Source organism: Peromyscus californicus, unplaced genomic scaffold (assembly GCF_007827085.1).
Source record: "Peromyscus californicus insignis strain IS unplaced genomic scaffold, ASM782708v3 Scaffold_16__1_contigs__length_79575227, whole genome shotgun sequence".
In the NCBI taxonomy this organism is placed as follows: Eukaryota; Metazoa; Chordata; class Mammalia; order Rodentia; family Cricetidae; genus Peromyscus; species Peromyscus californicus.
The window spans coordinates 22,248,887-22,266,585 of NW_026294458.1; the positions used below are offsets into that span (position 1 = coordinate 22,248,887).

The 17,699-nt window shown below is 41.9% G+C and overlaps 1 protein-coding gene and 1 non-coding gene across 3 annotated transcripts in view; both read left to right on the forward strand.

Annotated features, from left to right (window-relative positions):
• The first annotated feature begins 864 nt into the window (after window positions 1-864).
• Gsk3b (glycogen synthase kinase 3 beta) overlaps window positions 865-17,699 on the forward strand; it is a 155,264-nt gene continuing 138,429 nt past the window's right edge. For both annotated transcript variants that reach the window (XM_052740672.1, XM_052740673.1), the window contains exon 1: window positions 865-1,344. In XM_052740672.1, the coding sequence (XP_052596632.1) occupies window positions 1,257-1,344 (88 nt within the window). In that variant the 5' untranslated portion in view covers window positions 865-1,256. The remainder of the gene's footprint in view (window positions 1,345-17,699) is intronic.
• Window positions 5,619-5,782, forward strand: LOC128112313 (U1 spliceosomal RNA). The gene has a single exon (XR_008218942.1). It is a non-coding gene; the product is annotated as a U1 spliceosomal RNA (small nuclear RNA).

The window sequence follows — 17,699 nt, forward strand, 5'->3', positions numbered from 1 at the left end:
TGTGGGTTTCGGCTGCCGAGCCGAAGCTGGCGGGCGCGGGCTCGGCGGGCGATTCCCAGACGCCTGTTACGCGGGCGGCGGGGCGCTGGGCGGTGTAAGGCTGGGTGGGGGAGGAAGGAGGCGGAGGCCGAGTAGGAAGGGGGAGGGGGAGTGGGGAAGGGCTAGGCGGCTGCGCAGACGGCGCGCCTCGCACAGAGCAGCCCCCGACCCGGCCGAATGCGGGCTTGTGCCGTCGCCGCCGCCGCCGCCGCCGCCAGGGCCGAGTGACAAAGGAAGGCAGGCAGTGAGGAGGAGCCGGCCCTGCAGCCGCTGACAGGGCTCCGGGCTCCGGGCACAGCGCGGACACTTCCTGAGCAGCCGCTGAGCAGAAAGCGAGGGGCGGAGGCCGGCCGTGCCGGGGCCGCGGGACGGGGGAGGGGACCCCGAGGGACGGAAGCGGTTGCCGGGTTCCCATGTCCCCGGCGTATGGGGAGCAGTCAAGGAGCCGCTGCCTGGGGTCTGAAGGGAGCTGCTGCCTCCTCCGCCGCCGCCGCCGCCGCCATCGCCATGGCCGCTGGATCCAGCCACCGCCTGCAGCTGCTCCTGGCGCAATGAGGAGAGGAGCCGCCGTCACCGTCGTCACCGCCCGCCGCTGACTCGCGACTCGGCTGCCCTCCGGTTCACCCGGCCGCCGCCGCCGCCGCCGCCGCCGCCGCCAGACCGCCGGGTCCCGCAGCTGCCGGAGCCGCAGCGTTTGCCGTCGCATCTCCGAGCCATCTCCTCCCTCCTTCCCATCCCCCTTCTCTTCAAGCGTGAGGCTCGTGATCCTTCCGCCGCTTCCCTTCTTCATTGACTCGGAAAAAAAAAAATCCCCGAGGAAAATATAATACTCAGAGTACTTATTTTCAATCAAGTATTTGCCCTCGTTCACGTGATATATATATATATTTTTAAGGATTCCACTCCACCCTTTTTCTCCCCTCCCACGAGAGGGAGGTGAAAGAATTGTATTTTTCCCCCCAGCCCTAAATCATCTATGTGTTAAATATCAGTACTGATCTGTCTTGAAGGAGAAATACATCGCTCTCAATTTTTTTTTTATTTTTATTAAATAGCTATACACACGGAGTGAAAAGCCAAGAGGACGGAGTCTTTTTTTTCTTTCTCTTTCTTGCGGGAGAACTTAATGCTGCATTTATCATTAACCTAGTACCCTAATATAAAACAAAAGGAAGAAAAGGATTAAGGAAGGAAAAGGTGATTCAAGAAGAGCCATCATGTCGGGGCGACCGAGAACCACCTCCTTTGCAGAGAGCTGCAAGCCAGTGCAGCAGCCTTCAGCTTTTGGTAGCATGAAAGTTAGCAGTGAGTATCGATTTTATTTTACACCCTTTCTCCACCTCACCATTAAGATAAGAAACCTCGAAATACCAGGACCTTAAACTAGCCGACCTGATAGAACAATCAGAGGTGCTGGAAAAGGGCAAAACCTGTCTGGAGTCAAGACACAGCATCGCCTTTTTCTCCTCCCATATCCGTACCCCATCCCCCAGCCTCATTAACCTTGAATCGAGAGAATATTAGTTTTATTTGGCTGGTTGGATTTGAAACTCGTTTTCTTACGCTCTGCTCGCTGCTGGTAGTCAGTCTTTTCAAGTGCTCCAGTGCCTCCAGATTAAAAAAGCGACGGAAGCATTCCCTTGCCCATCCCTTTGAATAAAGAGGAGGACAAAACTTGATTAATAAACCATGATGTACATTTGCGGAGTATGCGTCTTCTGGAATGAGGGAGGTTATTTTAGTTAGCTCAGGTTATCATGGTTCTGTATTCTAAATAGAGATATTAAGTGTCCCAGGCTCCTAATATTTCTTTTTGCCCGTGTGACTATCCAAAGTATTTCTTAATCTGGGGATGAACTTGCTTGGTAACCCACATTCATGCTGGCGGCAAGCTAGCATCCATCCCTCACTCACCAGGGGCTGGTGGAAGCTGATAAGTACCCCAGATAAATATCCGAGCAGTTGCATCTCTAAGTGCATTGTCTTCAATTGGTTAAGTGGTTTAATGTGTTATCTCTTAACCTTCTTGTTTTGACATCGCCAATCTGCCACCATATAATTTGTTAAATCAAAAGGTAACTTGGAAGTAGATTCAACTTTTGATTGAGGTTGTGGTATCATTGTGCCCAATGCTAAGTTAAGTGTTAATTGTCACTGACTCATTGTCATTGAAGTTTAATTTTGAGGTGCCATTGCATTCATTACGTGTTAATTTTTAGAGTACAAGTGCATCCCCTTTGAGGATTATTTAAAATGTATCAGTACCTGTCACTGTCTTTTGTCCGTGGATCTGTGCCGAAAAGTCTGTGTTCTTGAAGTGTTTGATATACTGAGTATCCAGTGTTCAAATGTATCTATTTGTGGAGATGTTTATGTGGTATTTAATGACAGCTTATTTGAACATACTTGAAGATTCTGGCTAAAATATCTCCTTTCCTTATCCTGTGAGAGAGAAGAGTGAGGACAGAAAAGTCCTTTGCTGCTGAGAGAAGCTGAAGTAACTGGAGAACTGAGATTTTTAAAAAGGCAAAATGTATGTGCTGTTACAGGAATTGATGAAGCAGTCGGAAATGATTCCTTTCAGTTGCACCTGAGACTTCAGTGCGTGTTTTTTGGAACTTGCCCGAAACTGGGTAGTCCAAACTGATAGCTGAATGGGAAATATTTTTGCAAGTTAACTTTTTTCCTTCAGTGACTAGCTAGTTTAGAACTCAGGGTATGTGAAGGGGGAAGCTGATTTTGCATCTTTCAGGGCAGAGTCATGCTTTCTAAGCACTTTATGGAGTCATTTGAAAGGAATTTTAAAACATTTTAGGGTAATTTTCAGTTATGATGTAGACCTCATGATAGCTGCTGAAGAGCCTTTCGTGGTCCTTCAGTATTTGTGTGTTGTATGCTTTGGTTAGTGAAACCAATCAGTCAATTTTAAACAATCCATTTATTAGGTTTATTTCAGAGATCTGTAACGCCAGAATAAAATACCAGACATTGGGGACTTTTCATGTTGTTTCAGGATTTTCTTTGAAAACAACTTGTTAATTCTTGATAGAGGTTCCCTTAGGATGGAGTAAATCTGAGGAGTGTAATTTTAAAGTGTTTTAATTTCTGTATTACCATATCAGTGCACATTAAAAAGGTTTTAATGTTAATTTTAAAAAGAGTTTAATGCTAAATATTTATTTGTTATTTAATAACCTTGACCTTAAGATTAAGGATATGTAGATGAAAGAGGCTGGCATTTGTTAGGGTGCTGGTGTTCTAAAGGGACTTTTTCAAAACCTTAGGTACATAAGGCATTATAGTCCTTGACCCCAGAACCTTTGGTGGTAAAGGCATACATTCAGAAAATGGTGAAGACAGTAAATGATAACTGCAAGATTATAAAATGCAGATTGAATCAGTTGTTCAGAGGGACAAAGGAAAAAGGGGTGGTGAGAAGGAAGGGCTGGAGCAGGAGGATTTCTGCAGAGAAGGCGCGTTTTAAAACAGGTGCTGACGAGGTGAGAGATGGAGAAGCATGCTGTGGTAGGTAGAAGAGGAGGCACAGCCTCAGAGTCAGTGTGGTGTTACATGGGAGGCAGAGAGCAGGTTGGCGGGTCTCAATTACAGGGGCCTAAGTAGGCAAACCAGGGGATGGAAATGGAGACTTAGAGGAAAGTTAGTTCATAAAGAACAAAAGAGGCCTGTAAAAATTTGGGTGGGGATCTCAGAGCAATCTGCACTAACTGGATTGCTGAACAAGATGTTCCAAGGTGATTTGGAGAGACATAGACACCTCTTTGGGAGATGATAGACTCTGTTATAAATCATGAAGCAGAATGTGAAAATGGGTTGAAAGGAACAGATTTGAAGACGGAGTGAAAAGCTGGCAGGACTTCTGCCCTGGACTGAAGGGGAATATTTGTGGAGTCAGGAGTTAAAAATAAATTCTGAGGTTATTGGTCTGGAAGACTTGACCGCTGAGTTACATTGCTCATTGTAATGGGCAATTGAGAAAATGCTGAGATGAGAGGGTAGATGAGTTCAGTTTTAAAAATGTCATCAACAATAGGTTTCCTTGAAATTCAGCAGACAGCAGTTAGTTACTGGCAAACATACTTAGCTTTCTAGTTTGTTAATTGCAATTTCTAATCTTCGCTCACAAATGTCAAATTTGTATTTGAAAGCAGGAACTAGAGGTTTATATTTAAATACTTTTTTTTTCCGAGACAGGGTCTTTCGATGTATCACTGGCTGTCCTGGAACTCACTTGTTATGTAGACCAGGCTGGCCTTGAACTCAGAGGTCCCTCTGCGGTTGCCTCCAGAGTCCTGGAATTACATTAAACATTTTAGATATTTTATGTAGTCTTAATCTTTGGGTCATTCTTAAATTTATTTTTCACAAGTAATGATTCTTAGGTAAATTTTGCCTGTAAAATAATAATGATCTTTTAGTATTATTTAAAAGTTGATTACAATGTACTATTATTATTATTATTATTATTATTATTATTATTATTATTATTGGTTGAGGCATTTGTCCCAAGTCTAAATAAGTATGTTTCAAATACTTTTTACTTGCTGTAATGAAATCAATATTTTTGTTCTCCAGATTTGCATATGATTAAATGAATATTAACATATACACAGGTTCTTCTTTAGAATAATACCTTTTACTCAAAATACAGAAAGTGTATGGTAAGTTTGGTTAAAATTTTGTCCATAAGTGCTTATGGTGAACTATTGGTAGGAAATTTGACTAGTTGCCCAGCAGGCAGATTACTGAGTTCAATAAGGCCAGCTTGGTTTACATACCAAGTAAGTTCCAGACCAGCCAGGACTGCATAGACAGACTCTGTCTGAAAACAAAAATTCATTAAGGAAGACAGGCCAGTTTGTAGTTGTATAGTGTTCTGCAGTATCAAATTATACCGTTTTAAAATCAAAGACTAGTTAGCAACTTGGAGGCTTTCTAGTTTCCAAGGAAGGTTTGTTTCCTTGTGGGATGTAAAAAATAGGTTATTAGGAACTAGCTAATTTTTTCTTTTCCTTTTTTTTTTTTTGAAACAGGGTTCCCCTGGAACTAGCTCTGTAGAGATAGAGATCCACCTGCCTCTGCCTCCCAAGTGCTGGGATCACAGGCATGCGCCACCACGCCCGGCTCACTACCTAATTTCTTGATTTTCCCATTTAATGGAGGAAAAAATTGTTAACATGTGAGATTGAAAACCAGGACCTTGCTTTTCAGTTCTATCTGCTAGACTGACTCATAGTTGTTAGAGGCTTAAGATATTTAGGTAAGATTTGCACAATCTTTTGTTGCATACACCTTTAGAATGCTAATTATCAAGTGACAAGCACTACTCTGACACTTTAAAGGGACCCAGAGATTTCGCAGTTTGTTATGGCTGATTGGGGACTGCATTTAGAAGATGAGGTGTCTTCTCATATTTCTAGCCCTTCAGATGGTACTTGCATCTGGTTTCATCAGTCTCTTATATTGGACTTGAGTCGCAAGTGTTCGATTTTGTTTTGGGTAAACAAGGCTGGGAGAGCCAAAGTCATGAAGTACTAGTAATGTATTAAGAAAGAGATGGAATACTTACCTGGCAGGGGAGATACCATGATCACGAAGGTGGTTTTCCCAGGGCGAGGCTTATCCATTGCACTCCGGATGTGCTGACCCCTGCGATTTCCCCAAATGCGGGAAACTCGACTGCATAATTTGTGGTAGTGGGGGACTGCGTTCGCGCTCTCCCCTGCAAAAAAAAAAAAAAAAAAAGAAAGAGATGGAGAAGCTCTTATTTTTGTGTGAGCTTTGTTTGTGCATAGAGAGGACTGAGAAATGTATACTGGCCCTGGTGTCCCAGTTCCTTTTTTTTCTGTTTCTGTTTTTGTTCCATGCTTACTATTAAAAACATTGCCTCTATTAATTTAGCGTGTGTCTGTGTGCATGTGGAGGTGAGAGGCGTCAGTTCTCTCTCCTTCCACAGTGTGGGTGCTGAGGCCTGAACTTAGGGCATCAGGTTTGGTGGGGAGCACTCTTACCAGCCGAGCTATCTTTTCTTCCATATTTTTAAATAAGATTCAGGGGCTTGAGAGACAGGGATGAGGAAAGGCAGGACGTGAGAATAGTGCCTCTTGGGATACTCCACCCTGCGATGGAGAATGGGGAGCAGAGGTGCATGGGCGTGACAGCCGTGAGACCTGACAGGACCAACCTGATTCCCCAGGCACTCTTCCACAAAGAGCGTAGTCACTCTAAGAAAATAAACTTGTTGGAACAGTTAGTATCGTTTTCTGCCTGATCTTTCAGGGCTGTTCCAGTGGTGGTAAAAAGGAAAACTATGCATAATTTGAAGAAAAAGAGTTTCATGGTACATGGATTTTGGTGTGGGTGTTGCAGTCTTGGTGTCTAACTTTGGTTTTGCAGATCTTTCTTGGTTGTTATAAAATTCGCCTTTGAAAATTTTGAATATGATGTAGAAAAGCGTGTTTCTGTAAAAGCTGCTGTGCATAGATAGCAAGGAAAAACTGACCACTGGAGAGGAACCATTTTTCTTGAAGTTACCTTACTGTTAAGTTTACAGATGAAGGCTGGTGGCCTGGTTCAAGAGGTCAAGGCTCTTGGTGATGGCCTCAGTTTGACCCCAGGAACCACATTGTGGCACGAAAGAACCGACTCTTTCCAGTTGTCCTCTGACCTCCATGTGCGTGCTCCCTTCCATAAATAAATATGGAAAGTGTTACAGTATAAATGGAAGGGATAGTTATCCCATGCTAGTATTTATTATTGGGTTTTATTCTAGTTTGTTTTTAAGCAAACAATATTCAGAACATACCTGACATTCAGTAAAATTTCCAAGAAGACATGCTTCCGTCTTACAATGTCCTCGGTCTGGTGCCGCAGACAAAGCCACAGCTTGATAGATTTGGGTCCTGGGTTTGTCTCACCACCTTTGCTTGTGTTTGGAGAAAAAGGATTGGCAAGTTTCAGGTTTATAAGTGGTCAAATCTTACATTTTGGTGTTGCATGGTTTTCACAGCATTTTTGATGATGAATTTCTCTTGGGAGCAATTTTGCCAAATCACTTTTTTTGTTTGTTTCCATGATACCATAGCCAATAATGGTGTACGCTGAACCCTTGTTTTGTTCTTTTGTTAACATGGTCTGCAAGGAAGGCAAACGTTTCTGAGGAGAGAGGAATTTTAACTAAAAAGCTGTATTTTAGATTATTTTGTAATTTAAATGAATTTGTAGGCCTAGATTGAATAGATATGTTCATAGGTCAGGAAAACCAGGAGGGTAGAATATTGGAAACGTGGGTGGTACTAGGCAGGAACATTAATACTTGTATTTTTTGATTACTGTTAATTACTGTTAATTGTTTATAACAGAATCCTTGACATAGGAAGGTAAAAAACAAATAGGTTCCTTTAGTAGAAGTCCTATTGGTAGTAAGGTTTATTATTGAATATTTACTAAGCACTAAGTGCCCTGCCAAAGGCTAGTGCCACCATCCTCATTGAGTTTTATTTTCATTTGTATTTATATGTGTGTATGGATGGCTGTGTGTGCCACGTGTGTGCAGGTAGGAGCCTGCTGAGGCTAGAAGAGGGCTTCAGATCTTCCCAGAGCTGTAGTTACAGGCAATTTTGAGCTCCCCATGTGGATGCTCAGAACTAAACTCAGTCCTTTGAAAGATCAGCAAGTGCAGTTAACCACTGAGCTCTCTCTGCAGCTTTTTAATCCCGCCCATCCCCCCACCCCACCCCCCAACCCCTCTTGGTTTTTCAAGACTTGGGTTTGGCTGTGTAGCCCTGGCTATCCTGGAACTCGTTCTGTAGACCAGGCTGGCCTCGAACTCCTCAGAGATCTGCCTGCTTCTGCCTCCCAAATATTGGGATTAAAGATGCACCAACCCCAAATTTTGTTTTTGTTATTTTTTTGTAAATAAGTATTTTTCTTTACTGGTTTATTTCATGTGTATTGGTGTTTTGCCTGCATGTATGTCTGTGCATACATACAATGTATGTGTCCTCTGGCCCTCAGAGGCCAGAGGAGGGCTTTAGATCCCCTGAGACTGGAATTACAAACAATTGTGAACTATGATGTGGTTGCTGGGAACTGAACTCAGTCAGGTCTTGTGGAAGAGCTGCCAGTGCTCTTAACCTCTGAGCCATTTCTCCAGCCAACACCTCCCTGACTTTTAAAACCTGAGACAAGGTTGCCCTGATTGGTCTTGAGGTTTACACAGGCAGGCTTTGAACTTGTGATCTTCTTGCCTAAGGAGCTGGGAAAACAAGCTGGCCACCATAACCAGCAAGTTTTAAGATAGCCTGTTAAGGGTAATTTAGCAATGACTATGTGACTTTTCGTCATAGAGCTTTATGAAATTAGTTTCAGGTATGCCTGTTAGCAATTACAATATTAACTTAGAGTTGTGTTGCAAAAAGTATTAGAACTTACGCCAGCACAAAGGGAAAAAATAATATATGGCCTTTTTTGTTTGTTTAATGTTAAGTCAGCACAGGTTTCTGTTGAGTAGTATTGGCAGTCTGTGAATAAATCTGCTTTGGTTATATTTATAGCCCCAGGTAATATTAGAAAGTGTTTCTCTAAATTAGTCATTAATAAGAATTATTCTTTTTTTCCTATCTCTTTCCTCTTTTTTTTGAGACAGAGTTTCTCTGTGTAGCCCTCGCTATCCTGGAACTCACTCTGTAGACCAGGCTGGCCTCAAACTCAAATCTGCCTGCCTCTGCCTCCCCGGTGCTGGGATTAAAGGCATGCACCACTGCCGCCCAGCCTAACCTGAGTATTTTAATTGTGCTGAAGAACTCTTTCTTTTGTATGTCTGAAAAATTTGTAGGGGCTTCACTGACCAATATAACTAAGCATTTTAGGTTGCTTCATATAGACCATGTCTCTCTTTACATGTGGCATCCTCTGTTTCCCTTGTTCTATAAAAATCAGTTAATGTTTTCAGTTAATTAACCCTTTTTTTTCATGGCATGTTGAAGTAGCTGAATTGAGTCAAATACATTTATTTGGTCATCTACCTTCCAAGTCCTGTTTCTCCGATGCAGCCGTAACTATTACAGCTTTTTTTCTCTAGTAGTCTCTGTCGTGTTCTTGATTCATATAATTTTAACTTAATGAGAGTGAGGCCTGGTGGCACAAGTCTGCGTTCCCAGCTGCTCAGGAGACTCAAGTCCAAGGGCTGCTTGGGCAACTGACATTCTGTCTCAAGTAAGAGTGTTGGGGATATGGCTCAGTGGTGGGGTGTTTGTCTAGCATGTGAGAGGCCCTGATTCATTCTCCAGTACTAGGAGAAACAAATTCAAGGCAAATAGAAATAAATTAGCATTAGATATTGATTGCTTTTGGCTTCTCATAGTAGAGAGCATTGTCATGTCCATTTGCCTTTTGCTGTAATATCAAACTGTTATTTTTAGTCAATTATTAAATTACTCTCACTATCTAGATATTAAGTGGTAGTCATAGCAGAAGTAAGTTGTTTATGATGCTCACACTTCCTTTTTGAGAAGAGCTGTATTGAGATATAATTCATATACCATAAAGTTCACCCGATATTTTTTTATCACCTCCCTACCCCCAACACACACACACAGAAACCTTGGGTCCATTACTGATCACTTTGCATCATCTATTGCCTAGTTATAGACAAATATTAATCTATATATCTCTAGTCTAGATTTCATGTAAATGGGTTTATATGCTGTGATCTTTTCTCCATCTTCACTTGGACTTTTTGTTCTGTTTTTGAAACAGTGTCTCACTATGTATTCCTTGCTGGCCTGAAACTTGTTCTGTAGACTAGGTTGTCCTCAAACTCCATCCATCTGTCTCTGTCCTCTTGAATACTGGGATTAAGCAGCGGTTTTCAATCTTCCTAATGCTGTGACCCTTTAATACAGTTCCTTATGTTGTGGTGATCCCCAACCAAAAAGTTATTGTTGCTACTTTATAGCTGTAATTTTGCTACTGTTATGAATTGTAAAGTAAATATCTGATATTCAGAATATCTGAAAGTGACCCCCCCACCCCCAAGTGGTTGAGAACCACTGTATTAAAGGCATGCACTGTTGTGCCTGGCTCCTCTTTGGCCTTTTGTGACAGGATTTCTCTCTGAAGTCCAGGCTGTCTTCATGCCCTCTCTACTCCAGTGTCTGAGAGGCTGAAATTATAGATGTGATGTGTCACTAGCATATCTGACATTGCCCTTTTCTTTTATAACCAGCTTCTTTTACTTGACATGTCTTCACGGTCTTCCATGTTATAGCATGTATGAAACTCTTCCTTTTTATTGCTGAATAATATTTTGTTATATGGACGTGTCATGTGCATTAGTCCATTAGCATTTGGGTTTTCTGCTTTTTGGCCAGTACGACTAATAACTGTTTCGGACATTCATGAGCAAGTTTTGATGTGGATGTATTTTTAGATCTTTTGGATATGTATCCAGGAATGGAACTTTCATATGGTAAATTGTTTAACATTTTAAAGAACTATGAAGCCTTTTCTAAATTCATTGTCAAGTTTCCTTTGGTTATTTATTTTATTATTATTACTTTAAATAACTTCACTATTTCTTTTTCTTTCTTTCTTTTTTTTTTTGTTCCCCTTTTCAGGATTTTTAATAGTTAAATGCAGAGGTCTGGTCCATTTCAGCTCCTTCACTGCCAGACCAGGGGGCAGGGACCGCTTCAGTTCTCTGCCTTCTCCTTGTCTGTGATGACGTGCTGGAAAGATACTGTTGCACCAAACCTTGAACTTACATTATCCTTGTTCTTCTTGATCTTAACAGATTGGGCACCCTTCCGTCGGGCTCTGACCAGACAGGCCTTGATTTCCTCAGTTTTCTGAGGCATGACAACAGGTACTTGGTGCTGGCAGCTGTGCCAAAAAACCACCCTGTGACTATTTCTTTTTCTTGTGCTTTTTGCAGTGACAACAGTCTCGATTTTCCCCTACAGTTATATTGTTTCTTCAGACTCTTGGATTTCTACCTGCTCCAACCCCGTTTCTTCTCTCATAGCATCCTTTTGCACAGAGCCCTGATTTCACTGCTGGTCCCTGAGCTGGTGACGCACTCAGCAGGATCTTTTGACTCCATTGTTCTACTCTACTGTTACTTGGATCATGTATTTATCACCGAAGAGTTACTATTTAATATTACCTTGTGATCTCAGCCTGTAGTGCTCAAAGTGCAATTTGGTAAATATATCCGGAAATGTTCTCAGTTCATTTTTATTTATTTACTTATTTAACTCCTTTATTTTTGAGGCAGAATCTCATTGTGTAGCACAAGCCTCAAACTTGAAATTCTCCTGTCTCAGCTTCCTGAATAGTGGCTTAAGGATGTGTGCTACTCTATACTTGGGTCGTCGATTTTTCTGTATTTATTCAAAAGGGAGCTAGGAGAGGGACATGTCTTTTGGCAGATATCTTTATCTGTTCTGTATCAAGACATTGAGACACAAGTATTTGGAAGTTTCTTGTTAAGGTTTTATGACCAGTTGATTATGTGAGAGTTCTGCCAACTTCTAAGTATATCTGTCCCAATTATACATTCTGGGACTGGGGAAATAAACACAGGATAAGTTCAGGGACCCATTGGACCTACTGTTAGTTGGACTTCAGCCAAAACAATCACCTGACCTTCATAAGCACATACTTGTTGTAACTAGAGGGCCACAATGTTTCTTAGGGTCTCCTGGAATCAGCATCAATTCAGAACCAGCATCCAGCAGAACCTGGAAAGTCTGATTGTTATCTTTCCCCTGGTGTACAATTACCCTTGTATAAGGCTGTAGGTCCCTCTGGGGAAGGACTGGAGAAAGGCTAACAGTACAACTTTTAGATATTTGTCTTAGTCATCGTTTTGTTGCTGTGAAGAGACAAAAAGACACCATGCCCATAATAGCAACTCTTAGACCAGAAAGTTTTTAATTGAGACTGGCTTACAGTTTCAGAGATTTAGTCCATTATCATCAGGACAGGAGCATGACAGCATGCAGGCTAACATGGTGTTGGAGAAAGAAGTAGCTGAGAGTTCTACATCTGGATCAGCAGGCAGCAGGAAGAAGAGAGCCACTGGTCCTGGTTTGGGCTTTTGGAACCTCAAAGCCCACCCCCAGTGATACACTTCTCCATCAAGGCCACACCTACTCCAACAAGAACACATCTCCTAATCCTTCTAAAGTAGTGCCATTCCCTGATGACTAAGCATTCAAATGTAAGCATGTGGGGGCTATTCTTATTCAAACCACCACAGTATTTTATCAAGGTCCTTGGGTAGGAGGGGGACCTAGCCATTCATTCAAGGGGTTCTGGGTCTATAAACTGTCTCAAGTCTAGAAATTGGTTCATGGGTCAAGATTCCTGTCTTAGGGTTTCTATTGCTGTGAAGAGACACCATGACCATGGCAACTCTTCTAAAGGAAAACATTTATTTTGGGTGGCTCACTTATTTATAGTTCAGAGGTTCAGTCCATTATGGCAGGCAGTATGGCAACGTGCAGGCAGACATGGTGATGGCTACATCTTGATCAGAAGGGAACAGGAAGTGGTCTGTGACACTGGGTAGTTTCCTGAGCATAGGAAACCTCAAAGCCCACCCCCACAGTGACATACTTCCTCTAAAAAGGCCATACCGACTCCAACAAAGCCATACTTCCTAATAGTGCCCCTCCATATGAGCTTATGGAGGCCAATTACATTCAAACTACTACATTCCATTCCCTGGCTCCCATAAGCTCTTAACAGTATCATAAATGCAAAATGCATTTAGTCCTACTTAAAAAATCCCCATAGTCTATCATAGTCTCAACAATGTTTTAAAGTCCAAAGTTCGAAGTCTTCTGAGACTCATGCAATCTCTTGACTATAATTCCCTATAAAATCAAAAAACATTACATACTTCCAACATATAATGGCACAGGATATATATATATATATATATATATATATATATATATATATCCATCTATCCATTAATGTTTCAAAACAGGGAAGGGAGCATAATGAGGGAATACTGGACCAAAGCAAGACTGAAAACCTGCTGAGCAAACTTCAAACGCTGCATTTCCATGTCTAATGTCAAAATGTTCTTCAGATCTCCAACTCTGTTCACCTTTGTTGACTGCAACAGACTTCTTTCTCTTAGGCTGGTTCCATTCCCTGTTAGCAACACTCCTTGGCAGGTATCCCATGACTCTCACATCTGTAATATATTGGGTTCTCCAAGGCAATCCAGGCTTCACCTTCACAGCTTCACTCATTGGCCTCTCTAGGTCTCCTTTTAGGGACACCCCTGACACATGACTGGCCTCAGTGGCTTTTCTTAGTCTTGGGTGGGTGTGGGGGAGTCCATAGCCCCTTCTGTCCTTAGCTCCAGAACCACGTGCCCGAAGCTGCCAAGGTCTGCTTACTGGGGCTGGAACAAAGCCCCCTTGTTCAATTACACCTTCACCAGCTTTTTTTCCTTCACAGCCTAAGCTTGGTTGTCCTGAAACTGGATCTCTAGACCAGGCTGGCCTCAAACTCAGAGATCCACCAGCTTATGTCTTCCGTGTGTGTATGTATATGTGTGTGTGTGTGTGTGTGTGTGTGTGTGTGTGTGTGTGTGTGCGCGCGTGTGTGTGATGATTAAAGGTGTGCTCCACTACACCCAGCTTTAAGCTTTTCTTTAGTTCCTTTTCATAAGTTGAAAATTTAGCTGGGTGGAATCTTGCCCTGAGGTCACCACTCCCTTTATTCCATTTCTTACTCCAGTTATCTCCTTGAACACAGGACTTAGCTCTATTCCACTTCCTGGTGCCCCTTTTCTTAATCTGTACATTTTATGTATTTATTTGCTCAGCTTGCTCCTTTTCATTATAAATCTTCATTAGAGTTAACCTAATAACCACATGACAGAGTCTATACTAGAGTGTTTTGAGATTTTCTCTGCCAACAAAATTAATCCAAAACTCTTCACTTTAGCCTCAGGCAGACTCTTTGGACAAGGGCGAAAAGCAGCTGCTTTCTTCACCAAAATATCAGAAGAACGATCTCTAGGCAACATACTAAAATTCTTCTCTGAAACCTTTTGAAGTAGCCCCCCACAGTTCATCAAATCACACTCAGCACCACTGTCTTCCATGTTCCTACTAGTCGGACCCATGAAGCAGCACTTAAAGCATTCAACTGCTTTTCTAATCCACAATCCCAAGATCTATATTCCTTCAAACAAAAGCATGGTACAGCCTATCACAGCAATACCCCAGTCCCTGGTACCAACTTTTGTCTTAAGGTTTCTATTGCTGTGAAGAGACACCATGACCACAGCAACTCTTCTAAAGGAAAATATTTAATTAGGGTGCATTGCTTACAGTTTCAGAAGTTCGGTCCATTATCATCATGACCGGGAGCATGACAGCATGCAGGCAGATATGGTACTGGCTACATCTTGATCAGAAGGGAACAGGAAGTGGTCTGTGACACTGGGTAGTTTCCTGAGCATAGGAAACCTCAAAGCCCACCCCCACAGCAACATACTTCCTCCAACAAGGCCACACCCACTCCAACAAAGCCACATCTGTTAAGAGTGCCACTCCCTATGAGTTTATGGGGGCTAATTACATTCAAACTACCACAATTCCCATTTGCCATGATCCAGTGTAGCCTTTCTTTTGAGACTTTTTCCACTTACTACAGATCAAACAGAAATCCAGTAGGTATCTTATTTATTTCCTGCTGAGAAACACCATGATTGATTAGCCAGTACCAAAGGAGTCATGCCACCGTAAAATTCACTTTGCCGCCATTATAGACATTGCTTTGTCTATTTTGCCCATCATAACTATGATCACTTTGTCTTTGGCAATTCAGTTCTGCCACCTGGCCCCTGCTACTTTGGAGCCTAGTTAAACCCATTGCGTTGAATTTATCCAACTGAGCAGCAGCATCAACAACCCCAAGGTCTGGGACAAGGAAAAAGATGACAGCAAAGCTCTTCAGATGTGGTGGTGCCCCTTTCACCATTTTGCATCTTACAGGACTAATGAAGGGCGTGTCTTCTAGGCCCTCCCACTCCAGCATTGCTCTCTCTGAGTCTTCAGATCCCTTCATTAACACTAACCCAAGGGATATCCGGCATCTCCAACTCCTTGTGAGTAGACTATCTTGACAAATGCTTCAGCCAACCATTCAAACTTTGGTCACCTTTTTTAGGTGTGCAAGCTTCCATATTAAACTTAGAATCTCCACTCATTAGGCCCATATCAATAAACGTAGCCTGATCTAGTTTTATGTTCCTGCCAACATTAAAACCCATTCCCACACATTTCCCTCAGACTTCTGCTTGAGTGAATTAGAAAACTCATTAAGCTATTTGATAGTATAGCATACCTCCTCATGGACTCTAATTTCCATCTCCCCTCTAGGAGCCTGATTAGTCTTAAGTCTGGTTAGATCTAGAGGCAACTATTGGTGGGCCCCAGGGACATCAGTATTGTCTTGCCTGGCATCTCCTACACAGAAAGTCACTGCTGGTTTAGGAGACAAGGAAGGATTAATTTCTTTGGTCAAAGGTGAAAAAGCAATATTTCAGACAGTGGGAGGTGGGAGTACATCTTCTGCTGAGGGTGGAGAGACTGCTTCCTCAAGTGAGATAAACCTTTGAGAATCTGAGGGTTCAGAGTTCTCAGCCTCAATAGGATCCTCCTACACATCCCCATCCCCAGTTACAGGTTCCCATTCTTTTTTTTTTTTTTTTTCCCAGAGCTGAGGACTGAACCCAGAGCCTTGAGCTTGCTAGGCAAGCGCTCTACCACTGAGCTAAATCCCCAGCCCCCAGGATCCCATTCTTTACCAGTAAATGCCCTTTAGCCACTAACATCCTCCGAGGCGGGGACTTGAATTTTTGCTGTAATGCTGCCAATCTTCTATTCAGTTTTCTTTTCCACAACTTGAGCTCTGTGGCTGCTGTAGAGAAGATTCTCTTCTAGGGCATACTTAGAAACCTTTAGCCTGTCTATGCACTTTTTTTTTTTTTTTTGGTTTTTCGAGACAGGGTTTCTCTGTGTAGCTTTGCGCCTTTCCTGGAACTCACTTGGTAGTCCAGGCTGGCCTCGAACTCACAGAGATCCGCCTGGCTCTGCCTCCCGAGTGCTGGGATTAAAGGCGTGCGCCACCACCGCCCGGCACTGTCTATGCACTTTTAAAGCCCTGACAGTTTTATCACTGAGTTCATTGTTGTCCTGAGATGCGGTATTCTGAGGTGCACTAGAAGCTGCTTATTCTTTTCCTTTGTCAGTCTATCTGGAGATGCTAGGAGCAACATACTAGCATCATCATTTTCCTTATTTTTCCACAAGTTGTCAAACATTTTATATACAGAATCACCAAATTCATTGCCTTTCACTGTCAGTGAATCAGTATAATCAAATGCATTTGTCTCTTTAAGTTTGTAAAAATAGTTCACACCATAGGCTTTCAGTATTCTCCAAGCTTCAGTAACTGTTGGTGTTGGCAACTGGAAAGCCTATTTCAGATATTTAAAAGATTCATCCTTACACTTCTGTTGCTCTAGAATCACTTCTGGTATCAAAATCTGTACTAGTCAGGGTTCTGTAGGGTAACAGGACTTAAAGAATGAATCTTTCTCTTTCTATAGAAAGAGATTTATTAGAATGACTTACAGGCTGCAGTCCAGTTAATTCAATGATGGCTGCTTATGAATAGAAGGTCCAAGAATCCAGTAGTTGTTCAGTCTATGAGGCTTTATACTGTTCTTCAGTATATGCTGGAATCCCAAAGAATTAGGTTCTCACGCCAATGAGGAAATGGACTTGCCAGCAAGATAAGGGCAGGCAGGCAAAAGCTTCCTTCTTCCATGTCCTTACATAGGCTTCCAGCAGAAGGTGTGGCCCAGATTGAAGGTGTGTCTTTCCACTTACCTCAAAGATCTGGATTAGAATGGATCTTCCCACTTTAAATTGAGCAAAAATCCCTCACAGGTGTGTCTTGCCATTTTTTGGTTTTAGTTAATTTCAGATGTAGTCAAGTTAACAACTAAGAATAGCCATCACAATTACCTTGGTAACATGAAGCAAGCATGGACATCTGAAGAATACTAATATTAGTGTTTAGATCAAAGCCATTTAGAGTTGTGTGAGCCACAAGAATAAGTCAGTCATGTAGATGACTTAAAATTTTCTGTGGGTCACAAAGTAAAAAAGACAGATAAATTTATGTATGTATATATATTTTAACCCTGCACATTAAAATATTTCAACATAATTACGAAGATTATTACATTCATTTTTCATACTAAATCTTTATAGCCTAGTTTTTTCATACTTAATTACTGATTTTGAATAGCCATAGTGGTTATTGTACTGAGTAGTTCAGGTTTAAAATTTTGTACAAGAATTAGTTCAACATACTATTCGTGTATTTTAATTATTCTCAAGTAACAGGAAAAATGTATATGAGTTGAAAACACTTCATTGATTCATGTCTTTTTAGTTGTGTTTTCTGTTTCTTTTGAAATTTTATGAGTGCAGAGGTTGAGAGAATTTTATGTTCTTCAAAGGGTGCTTACTATTAGGGTAATGATTTCTCCCTATATTTTAGTACAACTGCTAATATATATGTTGATGTTTTTT